This window comes from Podarcis liolepis (genome assembly GCF_965112155.1).
Source record: "Podarcis liolepis genome assembly, chromosome: 5".
NCBI classification, from domain to species: domain Eukaryota; kingdom Metazoa; phylum Chordata; class Lepidosauria; order Squamata; family Lacertidae; genus Podarcis; species Podarcis liolepis.
The window spans coordinates 83,370,721-83,394,463 of record NC_139556.1 but is presented as its reverse complement, the minus strand read 5'-3'; the positions used below and the strand labels follow the sequence as shown (position 1 = coordinate 83,394,463).

The following is a 23,743-nucleotide window of genomic DNA, read 5'->3' as shown; positions in this document are numbered from 1 at the left end:
TGAAGGGGTATGATTAGGAAGTAAATGTGTTAGTGCAGATGGAGCCCAGGCTGGGTTAACTTTCAAGGTGTTCAGATTACACAGTCAGTACAAAGTGACTACCCAAGATATAGACTATGTTGGTTTTAAGACTATCAGTTTCAGTGAAGATCCCTGAGATTCATGTCAGGCGAAGTGAGAAGGGAGCAGAGGCCTCAACTGTCTAGGCCACAGCTGTTCTGAAACGACTGCCAATACATCACACCGCCTGAGGCCGAGAACTCCTGGCTTGCCCGAGACAACTCATTACTTCTCATTTGTGGTGATGGGCCTGTCTCTCACCTCTCTTCCAATTATTTCAGTGGCAGTGAACCAAGGCAAATAAAGAGGAGCGAATGACTGCCGGCTTCGCTGTGCTACACATTTGAAGTGCATGGCTGCTGCACACAAGGCCACAAGGTTAAATAAGCTCCCACAGGTTTAAAATGCCTGTCCAGGAACATCGTTGAAGGGCTCGTTGGCTTTTCTCCACTCTCGACTCAGGGCTAAAACAGGAGTGATTGCAAGGAATCACGGTTTGCATTTGAGCTAAATGAGGGGAATTGGTACTTTTGGTAGGGTTTTCCGAGGCAAGTTCTGAAAAAACAAAACCCCAGTTCGTATGGTACCTGAGGTATTTGCATGGTAGAAGATCTATGAACCTGTCCCTTACTGTGCAGATGATGGCATGCATGTTACCATGATCGCCACACCACTAACCACACAGAATCCCCAGCTGCACTATTTCCCCTATTTTCTGAAAATGAAACTGCTTGTTCACGTGAAGCGATGAATAAACACATAGAATCATAGAATCATAGAATCATAGAATCATAGAGTTGGAAGAGACCACAAGGACCATCGAGTCCAACCCCCTGCCAAGCAGGAAACACCATCAGAGCACTCCTGACATATGGTTGTCAAGCCTCTGCTTAAAGACCTCCAAAGTAGGAGACTCCACCACACTCCTTGGCAGCAAATTCCACTGTCGAACAGCTCTTACTGTCAGGAAGTTCTTCCTAATGTTTAGGTGGAATCTTCTTTCTTGTAGTTTGGATCCATTGCTCCGTGTCCGCTTCTCTGGAGCAGCAGAAAACAACCTTTCTCCCTCCTCTATGTGACATCCTTTTATATATTTGAACATGGCTATCATATCACCCCTTAACCTCCTCTTCTCCAGGCTAAACATGCCCAGCTCCCTTAGCCGTTCCTCATAAGGCATCGTTTCCAGGCCTTTGACCATTTTGGTTGCCCTCCTCTGGACACGTTCCAGTTTGTCAGTGTCCTTCTTGAATTGTGGTGCCCAGAACTGGACACAGTACTCCAGGTGTGGTCTGACCAGAGCAGAATACAGTGGCACTATTACTTCCCTTGATCTAGATGCTATACTCCTATTGATGCAGCCCAGAAGTGCATTGGCTTTTTTAGCTGCCGCGTCACACTGTTGGCTCATGTCAAGTTTGTGGTCAACCAAGACTCCTAGATCCTTTTCACATGTACTGCTCTCAAGCCAGGTGTCACCCATCTTGTATTTGTGCCTCTCATTTTTTTTGCCCAAGTGCAATACTTTACATTTCTCCCTGTTAAAATTCATCTTGTTTGCTTTTGCCCAGTTCTCTAATCTGTCAAGGTCGTTTTGAAGTGTGATCCTGTCCTCTGGGGTGCTAGCCACCCCTCCCAGTTTGGTGTCATCTGCAAATTTGATCAGGATGCCCTTGAGTCCATCATCCAAGTCGTTGATAAAGATGTTGAATAAGACCGGGCCCAAGACAGAACCCTGTGGCACCCCACTAGTCACTTTTCTCCAGGATGAAGAGGAACCATTGATGAGCACCCTTTGGGTTCGGTCAGTCAGCCAGTTACAAATCCACTGAGTGGTAGCATAGTCAAGACCGCATTTTACCAGCTTCTTTACAAGAATATCATGGGGCACCTTGTCAAATGCCTTGCTGAAATCAAGGTAGGCTACATCCACTGCGTTCCCTTCATCTACCAGGCTTGTAATTCTGTCAAAAAACGAGATCAGGTTAGTCTGACATGACTTATTTTTCAGAAATCCATGCTGACTATTGGTGATCACAGCATTCCTTTCTAGGTGCTCACAGACTGTTTGCTTAATGATCTGCTCCAGAATCTTCCCTGCTATTGATGTCAGACTGACTGGGCGGTAATTATTTGGGTCCTCTCTTTTCCCCTTTTTGAAAATAGGGACAACATTTGCCCTCCTCCAGTCTGCCGGGACTTCGCCTGTTCTCCAGGAATTCTCAAAGATGACTGCCAGTGGTTCTGAGATCACATCTGCCAGTTCTTTTAATACTCTTGGATGCAGTTCATCTGGCCCTGGAGACTTGAATACATCTAATCTAGCCAAATATTCTTGTACTATCTCCTTAGTTATTCTGGGCTGTGTTTCCTTTGCTGAATCATTTGCTCCAAATTCTTCAGGTCGGGCATTGTTTTCTTTATCGGAGAAGACTGAGGCAAAGAAGGCATTGAGGAGTTCAGCCCTTTCTGTGTCCCCTGTTTGCATTTCACCATCTTCTCCTCTGAGTGACCCCACTGTTTCTTTGTTCTTCCTTTTGCTACGAACATACCCATAAAAGCCTTTTTTGTTGCTTTTAACCTCTCTAGCAAGCCTGAGTTCATTCTGTGCTTTAGCTTTTCTGACTTTGTGTCTACACGTGCTGGCTATTTGTTTGAATTCCTCTTTGGTGGTTTCCCCCCTTTTCCATTTTTTGTACACATCCTTTTTTAATCTTAATTCAGTTAAAAGTTCTTTAGATAGCCACCCTGGTTTCTTTAGGCACCTTCCATGTTTTCGTCTCATTGGTATTGCCTGACGTTGTGCTTTTACTATCTCCCTCTTAACAAACTCCCAGCCATCATGAACTCCCTTTCCTTTTAGTATTGCTGTCCATGGGATCTCACCCAGCACTTCCCTAAGTTTTATGAAGTCGGCTTTCTTAAAGTCAAGAAATTGAGTCCTAGTATGCTTGGCTGCTACTTTCCGCTGTATAGTAAACTTCAGAAGAGCATGATCACTCGCGCCTAATGATCCTTCCACATCTACCCCACTAACCAGGTCATCAACATTGGTTAGGACCAGATCTAAAATGGCTGTTCCTCTTGTTGCTTCTCCCACTTTCTGGACAATGAAGTTGTCTGCAAGGCCAGTGAGGAATCTGTTTGACCTTATGCTCTTGGCTGAGTTTGACGTCCAACAAATATCCGGGTAATTGAAGTCCCCCATTACTACTATCTCCCTTCCTTTTGCATGCTTGGCCATCTGTTCCAGGAAGGCAGCATCTATGTCCTCCGTTTGGCTTGGGGATCTATAGTAAACTCCCACAATGAGGTCTCTGTTATTCTTCTCTCCCTTAATTTTGACCCAAATGCTCTCACTTTGGCTTTGAGGTTCTAAATCTTGGATCTCTTCACAGGTATACACATCCCTGACATATAACGCCACTCCTCCTCCTTTCTTGTCTGGTCTGTTTCTCTGAAATAGATTGTATCCCCCCATTATTACATTCCAATCGTGGGACTTATCCCACCAGGTTTCAGTGATGCCTATTATGTCATATTTAGTTTGCTGTACCAAGAGCTCAAGCTCATCTTGTTTATTTCCCATGCTTTGCGCATTAGTGTACAGACATTGAAGTCCATTAATCATTCCCCCATGTCTCTTATTTAAGGATTTTTTCCTCCCTCCACTAGGTCCGCGTGCTGTTTGCTCCATTTGGTCTATGACATTTGGATGATCATCTTCATTAATTGATAGACTCCTACCTTCAGGAGCACTGTCTCCCTCCCCCACATTAGTCAGTTTAAAGCCCTCCTGATGAGGTTTCTGAGATTTTTGGCAAAAACATTTCTCCCAACCGTTGTGAGGTGCAGCCCATCACTTGCCAGAAGTCCATCTTCAAGAAACTGCAGTCCGTGATCTAAGAATCCAAACCGTTCCTGTTTACACCATTTGCGAAGCCAGCTGTTCACTTCCACTATTTTCCCCTCTCTCCCTGGGCCACGTCGTTCAACTGGGAGGACAGACGAGATGACAATTTGTGCATTTAGTTGCTTCAATTTCCTGCCGAGAGCCTCGTAGTCTCTTTTGATCTTCTGGAGGCTATTGTTTGCAGTGTCATTGGTTCCCACATGAACCAAGAGGAAGGGGTATTCGTCAGTGGGTTTTATGATTTTTTGCAGTCGTTCAGTTACATCTTGGATCTTAGCCCCGGGGAGACAGCACACTTCCCGAGACATCTTGTCAGGCCCACAGATCACTGCTTCTGTTCCCCTCAGTAGGGAATCCCCTATCACCACTACACGCCTCCTCTTGGGTTTGGTCGGGGTTCTTCTGTGAGCTGTCTGTTCCAAGGTCGCCTGCACATTCCCTGAGGACTGACTTTGCTGCTCGTCTTCATATACCTGATCGACTGTAATGAGGGAGAGATCCTCAAATGGAGTCTGCTCTTCGTCTTCCATGCTAGGGGAGAGGACCTCAAAGCGATTGTGTATTTCTAAACAATCAGAGTGAACCCTGGGCCTCCTACTTCTTTGAGTCACGTTTCTCCATATATCTGGCTCCTGTGTTGCTGAACTATCCTCCTTCTCAGGGGAGTCCCCTGTCTCCTCTCTGGTGGAGACGGTGTGCTCTGTTGCTTCCAAGAAGAGCTCCAGCTCTCTAATTCTTTGGAGCGTAGCTACACGTTCCTCCAGTTGCTGAACTTTGTCTTTTAAAAGGGCAATCAACATGCAATTGCTGCAGGTAAAGCTGCCTGCAACCTTTGGCAAGATGGCAAACATTGCGCAGGAATCGCAGGCGACTGCAGCTGTTCCCTCCCCTTCCATCTTGAGATCGTGTCGTTGGGGGTGGCTACAGAGGTCCTCCATCATAAAAAGCTTGAGGACAGGACAAATAACTTCCCCTCCACACACACACACACAAAAAACACCTAGGTCTCCCCCACAAACGTTTGAGACTAGCTCCCCTAAATCTAAAAGATGGGTATAACCCTGCCCCCTCACTCTATAACCCTGTTGCTCCTGCACTCTCTGTTGTGGCAGATATTCTTGGAACTTGCACTGACCTCCACTGTTTGCCTGGTGCTACCCTATCTGAGAAAAGAGTTTGTGGAGAACCCATGCACTTGAGAGAAATGTCTACAAGGGAGAGCCACCCACACAAAATATTTATGACTGGAAGATCTCCTCTTCTTGGCATCATGGCTTTTCCTTCACCACTCCCTCCAGTTCTGAAGCAACATACAGACAAAGCACTGTGTGGACATGACTTTCTCAGCTGTGTGATGGAAGCAATTACCGTAACTGCATGACTAATGTTAGAAAAATTCTTGTTGATTGACAGGACTGCCTTTAGGCAGTGTGACACGGTCAACTCAGGCAGCTGACATTGCGTGTTATGAAAGGGAAGTAAAATCATTAGTTCTTTACCATTATTATATTTGTACTCCTTGTGGCATTTTCTCCCTCACTTGCCAAAATATTAAAAATGGGCAGCTTTGGCTACTATGCACCTTGATATTTTTTTGGGGGGGGGGAATGCTCGGTGGTGAAAGAGTGGAGGCAATTTGTCATTCTATCTCAGATGACAAAATATATTCTGTCCTGTATCTGAAGGACCCAAGGGAAAAAAAATCAATCTTAGGACCACACTTGAAGTGATGGTGGCAGTATGGGGTGTCATTTAAGGGGGTGAAACTTAATTGTTGCAGTTCTATATGTATTATTATTATTGATGTTATTACTATTATTATTTAGATTTCTTAACCTCCACCATGAAGCCACAGTGATTGTTCTATGTGCTTTAAATATTTATTATTATTATTATTATTATTATTATTGATTTCTTAGCCTTCACCATGATGTTTGAGGGTGGGTAACAAAATATAATTTTAAAAGCAGTTTAAACAAATCAGATAATACTCAGTGTAACATACCATTGAATCTAATGCCCACCCTGATATTGCAACATAATTTGACAGAAAAAGTATTATATTCGAGTAAATACGGTTGTTTGGGTTTAGTCACACAACAGCCTGAATCAGAGCTAGAGGAGGTTGGCGCCCACTTTTAACCACAAAAGGGAGCATGAGTGAGAGTAATAGATGCTAACTTCCCTGCAATCTTTCACCCCAGTGCTTCCCTCCTCACAGCTTTTCTGCTCATGTGATTTTTGCCCAGCCACAGCCACTTCTGGTATCAGCAAAGCAGATTTATGTTTGGGTAGAGAAGCTGCCATGAAATAAGTCACAGGTGGGGGGGAAGTCAGTGCTCCTTAAACACACAACCGCCACCATCACATCTCGTTTGATTCTTAGACAGGGCTTCCACATATTTACCTTGATAATTTATTCACAGGAATCGCTTAGAAAGTACCTGCACATTTTGCCTTATAACTTTCTTCCTGGGACAGCTAGAGACTTCATTTTTTTTTTTAAGTGAAAGTTCAGATTATGGGATCACCTGCTCTGGGGCACCACTGAAAACCTTTGTGGGCACCATTGCATTGGCTCCTGGTTTATTAGATTTTCTGAACCAGCCCAGTGACTTAACCAATCACAAACAAAGTTTAATCAACCTTGGTTTATGTTAGCCATAGCTTGTTACATGCAAAGCAGGCCCAACATATTTCTACAAAGCAACTTTTACTTGTTTATTTAAAAAGCATGTTTGCTATCACACTTTAATAATACCTTTACTGTCATTGTACAACCTGTGTACAATGAAATTAAAACAGCTCCCCCCCCCAAACACTCAATCTCTTATCGAACCACACACCACCTCGCAAGTCAATTTCGCTATGTTATTTTCCGTTCAACAGCCTAACAGCCCACGGATAGAAGCTATTTTAAAGCCTGTTGGTAAAAAATACCATCTTCCAGATGCTCCATCCTCCAAATACATATACACATACAAATTTTAATTTTTTGGGGGGAGAGAAATCAAGCCTATGCCCTATCTTAGAGAAAGCAGCTAAAAAACTGGCACCTTCAAAGCCAAAATTTCCACTTCACTCTGTGAAGCATAGGGATTGGAGGGTAAAATGGCTTCAGCTTTATTTTGGCTTAGAGCAGGCATAGGGAACTGAAAGACCTCCATGTGCCGTTGGTTCTATTTCAGCTCCAGGCAGCATGGCCAATGGACAGGGACAATGGGAATGATATTCCAACAACGGCTGGAGAGTCTTAGGTTCCCAGTTCCTAACTCAGGTGCACTTATATGCATATTTATAAATATATATCTTTAGGCATTGTTTTAACTGCTTGCTGCAGCCTCTTTAAAACCAATTCATTCCTTTAGGCCCAATAATCTGGTTACAGTTCAGAAGAGCGTGCATGGGAGGGAAGAGAGATGTCATTACATGGCTACCCCTGCAAACAATTAATCTTGCACTATGGAAGGGCTTAGCAGAGTTTCTCAGAGCAGCACTGGGCGTTGTGCAGTGCAGCTTCCACTGCCATTCAAATAGGTGGTTTATTCACCCTCTGTTTAATAAATACCATATTTTTTGCTCTATAAGACTCACTTTTTCCCTCCTAAAAAGTAAGGGGAAATGTGTGTGCGTCTTATGGAGCGAATGCAGGCTGCGCAGCTATCCCAGAAGCCAGAACAGCAAGAGGGATTGCTGCTTTCACTGCACAGCGATCCCTCTTGCTGTTCTGGCTTCTGAGATTCAGAATATTTTTTTCTTGTTGTCCTCCTCCAAAAACTAGGTGTGTCTTGTGGTCTGGTGCGTCTTATAGAGCGAAAAATGCGGTACATACACCCACTTCTCAAATTTCATTTATTGTGTGTCATTTTGAGTTGTGTTTTATTGTTATTAGCTGATATCTGTTTTTGGTTTTTTTCGGGGGCAGAAGTAGGATGTGGTTGCTTTACATAAATAGGTAAATTATAATGCACAATGGCACTCTTGCATCAAGTGCACGGCTTCCGTTAACAGGGAAAAGCTGCATTTGTGATAAGCATCAGAATACTGTTTAAACTGGGCTCACTTTTATCTTTTTGTTGGTCTCTGAAAACCCAAGAAAAATATTTGCAAGCTACTGTGGTTTAGTAAGGATTAAGCTGTTGATAAAAGGACACAATCCACTCTAGCGACTCCCTATAGGTGTGGGTAAGCTTTGGCAACCCACATGCTGTTGGAATACAACTCCCAGCAGCCCAGAAAGTATGGTCAATGGTCAATGGAGAGGGATTATGGGAGTTGTAGTTCAGCAAACACCTGGAGGGTCAAAACTTCCCCACACCTGCCTTGCCAGAATACAGCTCTTTGTGAGTCAGGGAATAAAATGTATTTATTTAAAAAGGATTTACAGACCGCCTTTCTTAGAGCTATTCACTCAACATGGCTTACACAATTCACACAATACACAGGGGTCAGCAAACTTTTTTAGCAGGGGGCCAGTCCACTGTCCCTCAGACCTTGTGGGGGGCCGGACTACATTTTTTTGGGGGAAAATGAACGAATTCCTATGCCCCACAAATAACCCAGAGATGCATTTTAAATAAAAGGACACATTCTACTCATGTAAAAACACAATGATTCCCAGACCGTCCGCGGGTCGGATTGAGAAGGCGATTGGGCTGAATCTGGCCCCTGGGCCTTAGTTTGCCTACCCATGGTACAGAACATAAAAACACAAACTAATTTCTACAGTCACCCCCAATTAATAGCCTAGCAGTAATAAAAGCACACCCAGCCCATTATTATGAATTCAACAACAACAACAACAACAACAAAATCTGCCCTCCAGGTGAGACAAGTAGGCCTAAGGCAAGCAAAACGAGTGATGCACTCTTAAAATGCAAAAGGTGGGGAAAGATAAACAAAAACAAATTCTGGAGGAATCTATATTTTTCTAAAAATACAAAACTCTTATGAATCTGAACCATTGGATACTCAAATCTCCACAGAGTTCCTAGAAAGGATTAAAATCCCAAAAATTAACCACTCACCAGGAATCTCTAGAATAAATCAATCCAAAATGGGATCAAAAATATAAAAGTCCACCATAAAGCACATGGTCCCAACTGATTCATTAGTTTTTTTTAATATAAAAAAATTCAGAATAAATCCCACCTTTTCTTCTGAAATTGTTTCTTGACATATAGAATAGAGGCCAAATTCCTGAAACTTGGCAGAACTCGGTTATCACAGTTTGACCCAAACCACAGAAAGATCTTCAACAAGTTGAATCTTATAAACCCCTCTCACAAGATTGATATTATCTGTGCAAGATGGTTTGATTAGTAGTCAAACATGGGTGACTTACCTGCATGGCTTCCTGATGTTAATGGACTCCAGCTTCCACAACCCTTCATCACTGGCCATGTTGGCTGGAGCTGATGGGAGTCCACTAACACCTGGAGGGTCATATTAAAGGGGCAGACTAAAAATACCTTTTCAGTACAGTGTGATATTTAGTACTTGGGCTAATTACTTCCTTTCTCAACATACAGTTGTGGTTTTCACTTATGCCAATAAGGAGGTCATCTTAAAACAGGAAATGGGGAACCGGACCCCCCACCCACCTCAACACCGTTGGACTCCAACTCCCATTAGCCCCAGCAAGCAGGGCCAGTGGTCATGAATGATGGGAATTGTAGTCAAACACTTGGGAGAGTTACAGAACATGTAAGAACATTTAAATAGCGCCGCCTTGCTCAATCACACCAAAGAGCAATTTAGTCCAGCATCTCTATTTCCAGTATCGTCACAATACTCTGGGAGCTACTAACAGAGAATGATGCAGATAGCCACTGCAAGTTCATCAAAACATCTGATAAGTAGGGTCAAATCAATGCCTTTTTAATCACATGATTCTAGTGGTTGCCCCACCCCCTTTTTGCAATGTAAATAAGTAGCTATGGAGAGGTCAGAGCAGCATCAGATTGTATGAGGGGAAGTTTAACCTCTGCAGCAGTCCTGATGAAGTCCACTCCCCAGTCAACTATTGGCATTGAAGAAGCCACCATTTAAAACTCTACTGGTGCCCATGGTTTCAATTACGCAAATAGCAGTATGAAATTCAGAAGTGTAATGGGCAGAGCTTGTTCTTCTGACTACCCAGATAGAGTTTTTCTCAGTATTCATGATGTTTTCTGTGCTTGTGATTTTAGCAGCAATATATTTTTTTTTACACAAATCCATCTTCCTCTCTTTAGGGAAGCAGGTGGCGCTGTGGGTTAAACCACTGAGCCTAGGACTTGCCGATCAGAAGGTTGGCGGTTCAAATCCCCGCGACGGGGTGAGCTCCCGTTGCTCGGTCCCAGCTCCTGCCAACCTAGCAGTTCGAAAGCATGAGGTGCAAGTAGATAAATAGGTAACACCGCGGCAGGAAGGTAAACGGTGTTTCCGTGCGCTGCTCTGGTTCGCCAGAAGCGGCTTAGTCATGCTGGCCACATGACCCGGAAGCTGTACGCCGGCTCCCTCAGCCAATAAAGCGAGATGAGCGCTGCAAACCCAGAGTCGGACACGACTGGACCTAACGGTCAGGGGTCCCTTTACCTTTATCTTCCTCTCTTACTTACCAAACTATAAAAAACAAGCTATTTCTGCAGTGCATTCAAAGATTTGAGTTTCCCTTTTCAGAAGAAGAAAAAGACGGGGTGATTTTAATAAAGAAACAAATGCGTGAAAATTTAATGCTACCCATATTCAAAGTCAGCATGGTGAATATTTTGAGGAGACACACAGAGAATGGCATTGCCTCTTGTCATTATCAACACCTCAGCTACTCTCACTTGACCCCAGTTTCTGCATATTATGTTCCTGACACTTTCCTATTTGGACTTCCCACTCAAGAGACTGGGTTTACATCAAAGCCGGAAATACAGAATTCCCTTTTAAAGATGAAATCCTGACTTTAAGAAGCAGAAGGAAGAAATTAACTGCTAAAGGCAGTCAGATATTCCTGCAATCGTAACAACTAATTTAGCTTGGCGAATGCTGTGCTAGCCCTGCTCTATACTGTGCAAATCTATGGAGACCATTTCCAAATGGTCCTTTTCCTAACTGATATAAAGCCTCTTTCCCTCTAACCCTACTATTCCATTGTATTGGAAATATGAACTTTTATGTTTCCTTACTTTTCCTGTCTTGCTTAAGCAGTTTCAGGCCTGGTCTACACATGAGCATAAGCCTCGCTGGATCTTATCAAAGGCCTGTCTATGGGTCCTATATCAGCCCAAGGGTCAACCTATAGACAACCTTCTAGGAGGCTGTGTTCGTTCCCTGAACCAAAGGCTCTTCACTCTTGATATACCTAGTCCAGCATCCTTATTTCCCACATTGGTCCACTAGGTGGCTCTGGTAAGCTCACACACTAAACAATGAAGCCTTTTCTGGTTGCTCTGGCAACTGAGAACTCAGATATACAGGCCACATCCTCACTATGCATTTAAAGAACTATGACGCCACTTTTAACAGTCCTGGCTTCCCCAGGGGAAAAAATAAAATAAAATCCTTGGAGTTGCAGCTTTTTAAGAGTGCTGAGTTGCTAGAGGAGGACCCTGTTCTCGTCAAAAGAGCTACAATTCCCCAAATGGTTCGAAAATCAACCTGTCTTCCTGGGGGACTCAAGATAACTTAAAGCTGTGCGAGGCGAATAGGAGTCTCCTGTGCTGTAAGGCACCCAGCGTGGCTGGGGAAATCCATACAGTAATAATTATAATTATTGACGAAGTACAGTTACCAGGATTCTTAGGTGAAAGCCATGACTGTCAAAAGTGGCACTACAGTGCTTTAAATGCAGTGAAGATGCTCCACCTTTCACCACCTAGAGAATGCTTATCACCTAGGGGCTCAACAGTCTCTCACACTGGGTACCCTAAAGACTGCAATTAGTCCTGTGGGTTAAACCACAGAGCCTAGGACTTGCTGATCAGAAGGTCGGTGGTTCGAATCCCCGCGACGGGGTGAGCTCCTGTTGCTCGGTCCCTGCTCCTGCCAACCTAGCAGTTCGAAAGCACGCCAAAGTGCAAGTAGATAAATAGGTACCGCTCCGGTGGGAAGGTAAACGGTGTTTCCGTGCACTGCTCTGGTTTGCCAGAAGTGGCTTAGTCATGCTGGCCACATGACCCGGAAGCTGTACCACATGCTCCCTCAGCCAATAAATCGAGATGAGTGCCGCAACCCCAGAGTCGGCCATGACTGGATCTAATGGTCAGGGGTCCCTTTACCTTTACGGTCAAACAAGCCCACATGCATCTGTCCCACTTCCCAATCCCATGCAACAATATGACGCCAGCAATATTTTAGCAAAAAAGAAAAAAGAAAAAGAGACAGTAAAGGGTGGAGCCCTCCCCTTCATTCCATCCCAGTGGGGTTGGCCTGCCAGCAGCAGCCCAGCTGGCTACAGTTGTTGTTCCTTTGGCTGTAGGGGCTGTCAGCCAGTCAACTGGCTGCTGTAGATGTGACTGTTGCTTTAAGGACCTCTATCAGAGAATATTGGGTCAGATGGCTAGAGCCTGGGAAGTTAGTTCAATGCAGCCTGGGTGAGCCCTGTTGACCCTGGCTAGGCAGTTATTGATTAAAACAACATAAATGTTGTTCACCTTATCACTTCTGCAATTGTTTCCTGACCTGAAAGATACTACAGTGGCTGCTCAGCCACAGGTGTAACAAAGTCATAAATCAAAACTGCTGCTTTTGCCTTAATCTCTGGCAGTCTCAGTGGAAGTTCAGCTAGATGGTAGAGTCAAGCAAAAGGCTTTGCTGGTGGAGAATCAGGATGTGGGTTGTTGGGTGGGGAGGTAACTTCCCATTCTCCCACTGACAGACACAGAAGTCCCACAACAGTGCCCTTGAATAAGCAGCAACTTAAAAAACCCCTGCAATGTGATCTAGGCCCCATGCACCATAACGGTATTTAAAAAAAAGGCTTAGAACATTTTATTTTTCAGCTCTCTCAAGGTGATTTTTTTCATAGCACAAATAACAGAACAAAAGCAAGAACCTAGAAGAGCATCTTTTTCCTTTTCTTATTTCACATTATACTTAGTAAATAGGGATGCTCGGGAAAAAGAGGTTAGTCCAACTTCAGCTCCCGTGAGCCCCAACATCTTGAGGGGTTCAGGTTCCCCGTCACTGGCAAATGTAGTTGCTGCTTCCATTGAAGTGAATGGGAGAGATGCATGGTAGCTGGGTTATGAATTTGGGAAGAAGGACAAGACTCACATAGAGGTTGTAGCTCGTATTAAAATGCATGGTGATAGCAAGTGCAATCTCAGCGGAGAGAAAGTAAAGAGAGAGAGAGAGAGAGAGAGAGAAAAGTAATCAATTCCCATATCAAGTGTGTTAGAGTTTAATTCAAGTTTACGTATACAGTTGAGGTGTCATTTTCATTTTTCAGCCCACATAGTATTTTTGTTAACTTTAAACCTTACCTTTGTGCCTGCCTTCAAGTGAATCTATAATAACTTATCTGTGTTCTAAGTGAATAGTATTTTTTAAATATATATATATATGAAGAGAGACTTTTCATATTATATATATCTATATATAATCTGAAATGAAAAAAATAGGAATTTCACATGTACTTCAATGAATATATTACAGGTGAATTACTATGTTGTCCCACTAGTCAACAAAAAGACATATCATATGAAAGAAATTTTTAATTTTTATTTTACATATTTATACATAAAACTTTCAAGGTAACTCTTTCAACTCAACTGCATGTTAATAGCACATCTAAAAATGAATGTCAGGTAGTCAACATTCACAAAATGTTGAAAACTGATTAAAATATACATATTACTGAAAGCTACAACTTCACTACGAGGCAGGCATGTATGTTTTCTCTCTCACTTGTATAGCACCGTCAAAATTACAGTCTCATTTGTTTAAAACTACGCTGAAAAACAATAAAAAGTAGCCAATGGTAAAATACTGCTTTAACTTAAAAGGTCTCTCTAAATAAACAAAAATAAAAGTTAAAACTACCCTCTCTCTTCTTTTTTCCTCTTCACGTTTGCAATGTTTATAAGTACTGTACATTTTGTTCTACAATAAGATTATTGAACTGTCCGATATTTAGTGGCACAAGTAAAAAATAAAATAAACCCAACAGCAAATAAATTAAAAAGCATAGGCCAACCACTGGACATAAAGCTTCAGACATTGGGAACAATTCGCCAAGCACAGTCGCTGTGCATCCACCGTTAGCTTCAAGGAAGGGTTTGTGTGTGGGGCTCCTGGTGCTTGGCAGATTGCGCCCGGAATCAATGACTAACACTGATTTTTCTTGTGTGCCACCCGTGGAGCAGCGGCGTTGGTACAACCACAGAAGCAAAATGTTTTAGCTTGTTTCTTCAGTCTGATGGCTTCCGGTTTTATTTTGCTGGCATCTTCTCTGCCATGTGCTTCTGCTGACTTTCAGCGTGTCTGAAGGGAAATAGGGAAAAAGGAACGATATTACGTAGATGCAATAAATGAAGATTTTTTAAATTTTTTACTGGCGAAACTTAAAGGCTGCAGAGAAGGAAGGAAGCGCAGCGATTGCTGAAAAGATTGCTTGAAGAGATGCGTTAACTTTTGCTGCAATTATCTAGCCGGCTTAAATAGTCCTTTTCTTCAGGACTCCTCTAGACTGCAGAAATCCAGCACAGGAAGGAAAATAACAACCACAGTCTTCAGGAGGTAAAATCAAGAAGAGCACGGGGGGCAGGGAGGGTTTCAAGGAAATTGCTTTGGAATTGAAACTGTAGGTTGCAATAACATTGAAAGGAAGTTTTATTTGGGGAGCAAGGGGAAAAGGAGGAGCGTTTCACCTCCTTCCCATGGATAGGAAACTTATTTGTCTTAACACAATCCAAGGATGTAACAAGATGACCCCTAGGTCCCTATTGTAGCAACATTTCAAGATATAAAGAACTAAAAACAACTCGCCTCTCACCAACTGCCAACCATGTGGCCCACACAGAGGGCATCTGAATGGCTAATTAAATATGTAATTGATTCGAGTAACTAGAAATGCAAACTGCTTCCAACATGAGAAAGTAGTTTTGTAACACCCTTCCCCAACCAGGTGCCCTCCAGAAGTTTTGGATTACGAATTCCATTAGCCCCAGACAGTCCCTACAGGTGCACACTGTGGACCCAATAGAAGCCAGAGGCCATGCTTTCTATTCATTAAAACAGACTCGTACTTCAAAATTTCTGGGCACCAAGTTGGCAGTAGGCTGTTTTAGAAGAACAAGGGAAAGAAAAAAGTGTCAGGGTCGCGTAGCAGAGAGTCAGACCAGGAAGCTACAAGTTTTGATAGACATACATTCACGAAGCTCATTGGGTGATGCTGGGGAAAGTCACCATCTTTCAGCTTAACCAACTGGTCGGAGGTGCTGAGATGGTAAAACTGAGGTGGGGGAGACATAAACGTCATGCACCCTGAACTAAAACTCTTGATTATTTTCATCTGCAATTTGGTATTCAAATTAGAGATCATCCACGAATATACAGAACCATCTCTCTGTAGATTTAGCAAGATCTGTTCAGTCTTTGTATCCATAAAACATAAAACACCCATAAAACATTTCTCTCTCAGTTTCTTCTGCTTAAACAGTTCACACTTCAACTATGCAATGAGGCATTGTAACTACACTTCCTGTTGCTGATCTCTTTTCACCCAGAGACAAGCAGTTAGGGGAAAAAACACCCCATCACTGGCACACATTCCTTGAACTTTCGCTTGCTGCCTTCGTGTCTGTCCCTTCTCCTCCCCTCACTAAGAATAGTTCATAAAGCAGCAAGTGAAAAGCCCCAGCATTGTGTATGGTAGTGGCAGCATCTTCTTTTTCTGCAAGGCACAGGCGGTCTCAAATCTGAGCCACCTGTTGGCTCACGGGAGAAAAAACACCAACAACCTTCCTTTTCTCTGGAGGGGAGCAACAGGCAGAGTATGGGCATTGCTGTACAATCATACCTCATGTTACGTCCGCTTTATGTTATGTTGTTTCAGGATACGTCCCGCGGCAATCCGGAAGTACTGGAAACGGTTACTTCCGGGTTTCGCCGCTCGCGCATGCGCAGACACGCAAAATGACGTCACGCGCATGAGCAGAAGCGTCGAATCGCAACCTGCATGTGTGCAGACGTGCCACTGCGGGTTGCACTGTTTTCATGTTGCGAACGGGATTCCGGAACGGATCCCGTTCACAACCAGAGGTACCACTGTATTACGAGGTGAAGCAGCAAAACCACTCCGCTGGTCTGTGATTTGCAGCAGCAGATTTCTGCAAGAACATACTATAGCAAGCACACCGACCTTTTCCTCTATGCAGAAGTCCTCTGGTAGATGTCAATGACGACTTGCTCACCAGATTATAGTGGGGGAGGGTAGTGGGGAAGGATAATGCCATGCCGAAAGACAGACACATAATGGCATGCGGAAAAAACACACACACACTAACCCTTCCCTGGTCTTTGTGTAAAGCGGATGAGATTCTGCCTCTCGTCAAAGTTTTCTAAGCTACAAAAGCAGAGAAAATTCAACGAAGTCAAGTGCTGAGGGTGTGTGTGTGTGTGTGTGCATGAGAGAAACAGAGTGCTAGGGGTGTGCAATTATTATTATCATTATTTGCTGTGGACTGACACACTCTAATATTTCCAAACTTGCTTGCAGATCAGAATGCAACTCCCATTTGGATTACTCAAGTCTCCAGATTTTGGAAGGTACCCTGAGGATCATCTCATCCAACCCCCCCCCCCTGCAATGCAGGGATATGCAGCTGTTCCATATGGGGATCAAACCCGCAACCTTGGCATCATCAGCACCACGCTCTAACCAACTGAGCTATCCAGATATATGCATGCTCCCTGGAGTTGCAGAGGTTTCAGTGCAGTGGAATAGTTGGCAAATACCACAAAGCAGGAAGCTGTAAGAGAGCCGATTTAGCATTTTTGGCTGCTGAGTTACTACTCAACCTTCTTTAACCAGCCAATCTGAGAAACGTGAAAATAACCTGGAACAGAGGGTGACAGAGGACAGATAGAAGGGGAGAACATAAAAGGTTTGTACTGAATAAGAAAAGGCCTGGATTAAAGGGATCTGGGAAAGTTGAGGCGTTACTGTATTTTACCTTGTTGGCAGCAATGGTGCTAAATTACCATGGTACTGATAGGGGGCCGCACTGTAAAAGAAATATTACAGAAAAAAGAAAAGAATAGTTGGGTTTGCTTTGGTTCAATTAAGTCTCATCTCTGTCTGCAGGTGGCAAACAGGTTTCTTCCCTTTAAGATTAAAAACCAGCACAGGATTTGACTGAAAGAGCACAAGTAGCTATACAGTATATTCAGACTGTTGGTAAACCAGAGAAGAGTAACTTCATCCACCTGATAAGACTACATGCCTGCTTTCACTACAAAGGATGCAGCTGTGAACTGCACCTATTTTTTTGCAGCAGGCTCCATTCTTCGACAAGACAATTGAAACCACTTCTGGACAAAATGAAAGCATGGTTGCTAGCCATTGACACTATTATTGGCCTTTTCCTTGGAACTGCCAGGACCTAAGGTCAACGCACACCCAGATTTTGCCTTTTGGAGTCTTCCCAGGTCTTGAAATCATGTCTAAAGTCACTCTGATTGATTCTGCCTGCTACAGGGCTTGGTAGCTGGACTGAATGTAAGGACAACTTTTAGTACAGAGCGGCAAGCTGTTAATAGGGCATATTGTCTACCCAGTAAAGTAAGGAGTGAGAAAGGATCATTGCAAGACCATTAAGAAAAGATAATTTAGGAAGGGAAGGGAAAGTTAAGAATAGATGGCAGCTACATTATCAAATGGAGAAAACAGAAGCTGGGATTTCTAACTGAGAGGAGGCATCACAAAGGCAGATTCCGGAATAAAGGAAGTTTTTGTCTCTATCTTTAGGACCACTCTCTTTGTCTACCCAGACAAATTTACCAAGTTTCACATTTCCTAGCAGCAATAATTTCCCAAAATTAAAGGGCTCAGCACCATGTTGCTGCAAGCAACTAGAGAAAGTTATTAGGCATTGGATGTTAGATTATAAATTGATTCAATGGCCAAAGAAGTTTCACTTATAATCTGATAGAGAGCGTGGATCACAAAGAAATAGCATACTGTCCAAATCTGCCATTTGTCATACCCCAAACAGTCATGGCAACAGGTGCTTAGAAAAACAGCAGCAAAAACAGTTGCTTCGGTGCAAACAACACTAATAGTGGTAGACTTATGTTACTGAACCAGGTGCACTTTTTATGACCTAAGCTTTCACTGGAGCTGTAGGTGGAACTTTTATGTAGTTCCACGATTGCTTCTTTTGGTCTAGTAGTTCTGGGTGCATGCAGCAATGTATGGCACCTTGCAAGATTAATCTAATAATGCCTGCAGAACTTCTCCTGCATTCTGTCTTATAAACTGCAGATTCTGGGGGCAGCAGCACTATGATCAGCTTTTTGCCCCCAACCACTTTTGTGTCTGATGAAGTTTTCTGAGTTCGTTCGTGACCTTGTAACATTGTGGTTGCTCCAAATAAAGACATTATCATAATGTGGCTTTAGGGTATGATCTTAAGAGGCATTGATCAGAAAACAGCATCACAACGTCCTGATACAAGGACAATTCACCTTGTATCAGTAATATATCATAATTCCTTCTCAGTGTTCCACCTTTAAAAGAAGTGCCTTCTCTGTGATGGTGCCTCAACTGTAGGAAGCCATTCTGAGTATGGTATGCCAGGCACAGGCATACATTCTTTGTGGCATCAGGTTGAAATCATTTAATTTCCTCAGGCATTTTTGATTATATTTTTGGCTGGTTGAATGGTTTTGCTCCTTTTAATTTTAAGTATTCATTCATTCATTCATTCATTCATTCATACACACACACATACCCTAGCTTTCCCTCTGACAGTTCTTATGTTTCTGTAATTTTGAAATTACTTTGACCCTGAAATCTTTGGATGAAGGACATTTTATACATCAATTAAAATAAAATATATCGTCACAACAAAACGGTCTAAAGAGAGACCTTTGCATCAGGACGTATCTGAAAAAGGTTACCAACCTGGTCAAATCCTCAATGTCTACCAGCATAGCATCCTGTTCTGTGTGCAATTCATCCCGAATTAGCAGCAGTTGCACCAATTCTTCATTCAAGCCTGACAGCAGAAAAAAGAAAAAGAGTGTTTAAGCTCATTTAGCCACAGTTCTCCCCATGTCTAACACTTTGGAATCTGTTAGTCACCATGGTACATGGCTCTCACTCCAAGAAACAGAAGGGCATTTGGCTTGGCATATAAATAAGGGAGGCGATGAAGTAATGGAACAAGAACAATGGCCGGTATTGTTAAAAACAAACGTTAGTAAAAAAAATATCAACATGACACTACTGTAGATCTCATGAGAGAACCAAGGATGACTTCCCAAAGCAGAATGCACTCTTTAAACTCTTTAACTTAGGAACCAACCCATGGAACTTCTGGCATTTTTCTGGTTGTGGTTGGTGATGGAAAATCCTCAAAACTGGGTGTGATCTACCAAGGCTGAACTTGCATCAACACATTGGCAGGGAAATAAGCTTGACTGTCTATGATGTCAGCCTGTTTCTACAGAGGCAAGAAAGCAGTAGGTCCTCCAACTGCAACAGCTACCAATGGTGCCAGGAACTGCCATTGTGTTGTGCGCCCATTCAACACCAGAGAAACTCCTGCTTTCTGCGCTGTCATTAGTAATGGTGAGGTTGGCGGGTACCAGGGACAGGGACTTTTCAATGGCAGCCCCACAATGGTGCAATTCACCTCCCTGGTACTCCACTAAATCCTCATTCTGCTAGTCTTTAGACTTGGGTCATAGGACTTTTATTTATTTATCCCACAATCCTTTTCAGTATTGATTTTAGGATGGTTGTTTTATATTGCAAACAAATTATTTGCATTTTTAGCGTACAGTTGTATATCACTTTGGGAGGATTTATGTTTTGAAAGGCAGGTGATATATAAGCAAACAAGCAGTTTTTTAAAATACAAACACAAACTCGAGAATCAAAACTCATGAAATGCATGTCATTTACCCAATGCTCTCCTTAAAAAATTAAACTAAGCCAAGTCATGGTAGAACTGAATTATCGGTATTTTCTAGCAGGTCCACTGATTTTCTAACATCCTAGCAGCAATTCCAAAGTAGCAGACAGCACTAACAGACTTCAGGGGAGAATTATTCACATTTGGCTGAGCATAGCTCACAGGTGCCTAGGCAAAGAGCCACACTGCAGCTGCTTTGACTAATTTGATTAATAAGCACACATTGACATGGGCCATGGAGTCATGTGCTAATTTCTTTTTATTTAGAGCCTCTTCTGTCTGTAATGAATTAATTCGTATCACTGAAAAGCATAGCATTACTTTGGCTCTAAAAAGACAACAACAAAAAAGAGTCCAGTGGATGGACTGCAAACAGGCACAAAAGCTTTAAAGGGAAAGGTACCCCTGACCGTTAGGTCCAGTCATGGACGACTCTGGGGTTGCGTGCTCATCTCACTCTATAGGCTGAGGGAGCCAGTGTTTGTCCGCAGACAGCTTCCAGGTCATGTGGCCAGCATGACTAAGCCGTTTCTGGAGAACCAGAGCAGTGCATGGAAACCCAGTTTACCTTCCCGCTGGAGCGGTAACTATTTATCTACTTGCACTTCTCTACACAGTTCCAGGTATCATGCAAAGCTGGAAGAAACGTACAACCAACCATGGTGTGCAAGAGGCATCTACTGCTCTTTTTTGTGCAAGATCTCCACAAATGCATGGCTTCCTAGCCCCCCATTTAGCCCCCCACTTCTGCATCTCATGCAAAAGCACTCTAAATAGTAAAACTATAGGGAACTCATATTCAAATGCTATTGTTTCAAGGATTGCTGAAAAGAGAGGGGGACGTGAAGAGGGCCTCCTTCTTCCTCAGTTGGCATTAGATTACTGAATAATAGCCATTCCTGACCTAACGTTTGAAGGTCAAAAGTCACTTCCAGATCTGTGATTTCTCTTCTCCATATCTAAGACGAAAAGTACAAGAAATACAACATGCCATGAGCTAGCATGGAATAAAAAGCAAGTTTTGATTTAAAACTTGCTTTGGGAGCAATGGCCCCCAATGTTATCTGAAGAGAAGATGTTGGCATTGAAGATATTTCCCTCTAGTACAGTGGTACCTTCGTTTTAGAACAGCTTAGTTTATGAACAACTTGGATTAAGAACGCTGCAAACTAGGAAGTAGGTGTTCTGGTTTGTGAACTTTGACTTGGAAGCAGAACATGTTTTGCTTCCAGTTGAGTGTGTTCCTTTTGTAAATTGAGTCCCCAGATGCTATGGGAAAGCACACCTTGGTTTAAGAATGCTTTGGTTTAAGAAAGGACTTCCAGAACGGATTAAGTTCGTAAACCAAGGTACCACTGTATTGGAGATGGCATAATCCTAGGAGGACTGGACCGTACATATACTGAGTCAGATCACTGATCCATCTAGGTCTGTATTATCCACACTGACCAGCAGTGGTTCACCAGGATTTCAGACAGGGGGTCTCTTCCAGCCCTACCTAGAGATACTAGGGATTGAACCAGGGACCTTCTACATGCAAAGCAGATGTTCTACCACTGAACTACAGTCATTCCTTGGTTCAATGTTGGTGTCAGCTCTCACATGCAACGGAACAGTTTCTATTCCCTTAAACCGAGGTGCCACGAATAGCGAAAGGACATAATACCAAGGGAGAAGACTTACTTTCTATCTGTGAATGTAGATCATTGACTATCACCTGTAGCTGCCCAATCGTCATATCTCTCAGATCTGTGGGCTTTAAGCTTCTTTTCATCAAGCATTCACTTATATGAGGCATATGTGGCAGCTAAAAAGAATGACAACAACACTTTAGGCCACTGTCATGGCCGGCAACAATGACAAAAAAGAACTTCTGTCAGCATATTTTCTAATGTATTAGCAGTAAGAGCTAATGATGGTAGCCTACTATATATTAAGCACCCTGAGCATTAGTCATTAGGTACTGAATGCATAAAATTTACCAAGTTTAGATACCACATACTGTACTAAGATTTTATAAATACTATACTCCAACAAAGGAAAAAAAACACTTTATTTTCCCTGCATATTCTGAATCAAATATATTAAATAAATATGCTCCACTTTTAAAACTCATTTCTTACATCTGAGATGGAGCTATAAAGGTAAAGGGGCCCCTGACCATTAGGTCCAGTCATGGACTCTAGGATTGCGGCGCTCATCTCGCTTTATTGGCCGAGGGAGCCGGCGTACAGCTTCCGAGTCATGTAGCCAGCATGACTAAACCAGAGCAGTGCACGGAAATGCTGTTTATCTTCCCGCTGGAGCGGTACCTATTTATCTACTTGCACTTTGACGTGCTTTCGAACTGCTAAGTTGGCAGGAGCAGGGACTGAGCAACAGGAGCTCACCCTGTTGCAGGGATTCGAACCGCCGACCTTCTGATCGGCAAGTCCTAGGCTCTGTGGTTCAACCCACAGCACCGCCCGCGTCCCTTCCAGATGGAGCTATAAGCTTTCCCAAATTCCAAAAAGCTTTATTGCAACTGGGGCAACTTCCATGTCTAGAAACAACTGGCAGACATTGATCTTCTGCGAGATACTTACAAGGTCAGCTACGGGAGATTTTTTCCTGTTTTGCTTTTCCACCTCTACTTGCATTTTGGCCATTGGTTTTGCCATTGCTAAGGCCATTTTGGCTTCAGCTTGAAGTTTCTTTTGCCTTGAGAGAAAATCCATGTCATCTAGGGATTCAGATTCCTCTTCAGTAGTGTCTCTGTCAGAATAGGAAGAGCTCTGCTTGCTCTAGAAAATAGACACAACATATATATATACAATCAGGTTTGTCTAATTCAGTGGCTAGCAATTTAATCAATGAATTAAAACAATAAACATTAGCTCTAGCCTTAATGTGAATGGCATGAACCAGAAGTAAACCAGCCCTCTGCCAGAATTGTGTTTAGATTCTAGGGTTAAACCTTTGGCACCCCTGGTTTAAAGGACACCAGATGTCTGAGCTGGGAAAGAATTATGCCTGAGACATTAGAGAACTGCTACAAGTCTAAGCAGATGGTATAGATCTAAAAGGATCCCTGTGATGCCACACAAAATACCTCTTTATATCATCATACTGCGACTGACACCACTCTTCACCTGCTGATGGCAGGTGAAGTTCAACCATACCTGGAGGGCACTAGGTAAGCTATCCCTGGTCTAAGAACTATACCCACTTGCCTAATTGACTGGCCAGTGCTAAAAGCAGCCACTTGTCCCATAATATTTTAGGGTTGCCATTTTGAAGAGCAAAAAAGAGGACACTTTTGCCGACTTTTAACTATGGATTGCTATGACAGCTCTACCCATGAAAAAGAGGATGTGTCCTGGAAAAAGAGGACATATGGCAACCAATGTTCTTAGGGCACACAACCCAGTCACATCAGTTATCCATAAAATGGTGGCGCTATTTATATATTTTATTTCTTTCTTAGTACTGTTTTGGCTGCCAATATTACGTTGCGTCAGTTTGTTTCTTTGAAGCGTATAATATTGTTTTGACAGTTGTAGTATTTCGGTCTTTTTCTTTTTATGTTTTAAAATTTAATAAAGGTTAACTTTTTAAAAAAGAAAACCTGGAATTTGGTGCACATTTCCTGACATTTTTCAAGGGATCAAGA

At 42.9% G+C, this 23,743-nt stretch overlaps 1 protein-coding gene across 16 annotated transcripts in view; it reads right to left on the bottom strand.

The window, feature by feature from the left end:
• Window positions 1-13,333: 13,333 nt before the first annotated feature.
• Window positions 13,334-23,743, bottom strand: part of LOC310707235 (schwannomin-interacting protein 1) — a 379,203-nt gene continuing 368,793 nt past the window's right edge. For 8 of the 16 annotated variants that reach the window (XM_083504187.1, XM_083504197.1, XM_083504198.1 and 5 more), the window contains 5 exons: window positions 22,677-22,874; window positions 21,775-21,898; window positions 19,077-19,170; window positions 17,125-17,175; window positions 13,334-14,431 (listed from right to left, as the gene is read on the bottom strand). In XM_083504187.1, the coding sequence (XP_083360313.1) occupies window positions 14,380-14,431; window positions 17,125-17,175; window positions 19,077-19,170; window positions 21,775-21,898; window positions 22,677-22,874 (519 nt within the window). In that variant the 3' untranslated portion in view covers window positions 13,334-14,379. The remainder of the gene's footprint in view (window positions 14,432-17,124; window positions 17,176-19,076; window positions 19,171-21,774; window positions 21,899-22,676; window positions 22,875-23,743) is intronic. The other 8 variants (XM_083504196.1, XM_083504195.1, XM_083504201.1 and 5 more) reach the window with 1 other exon arrangement.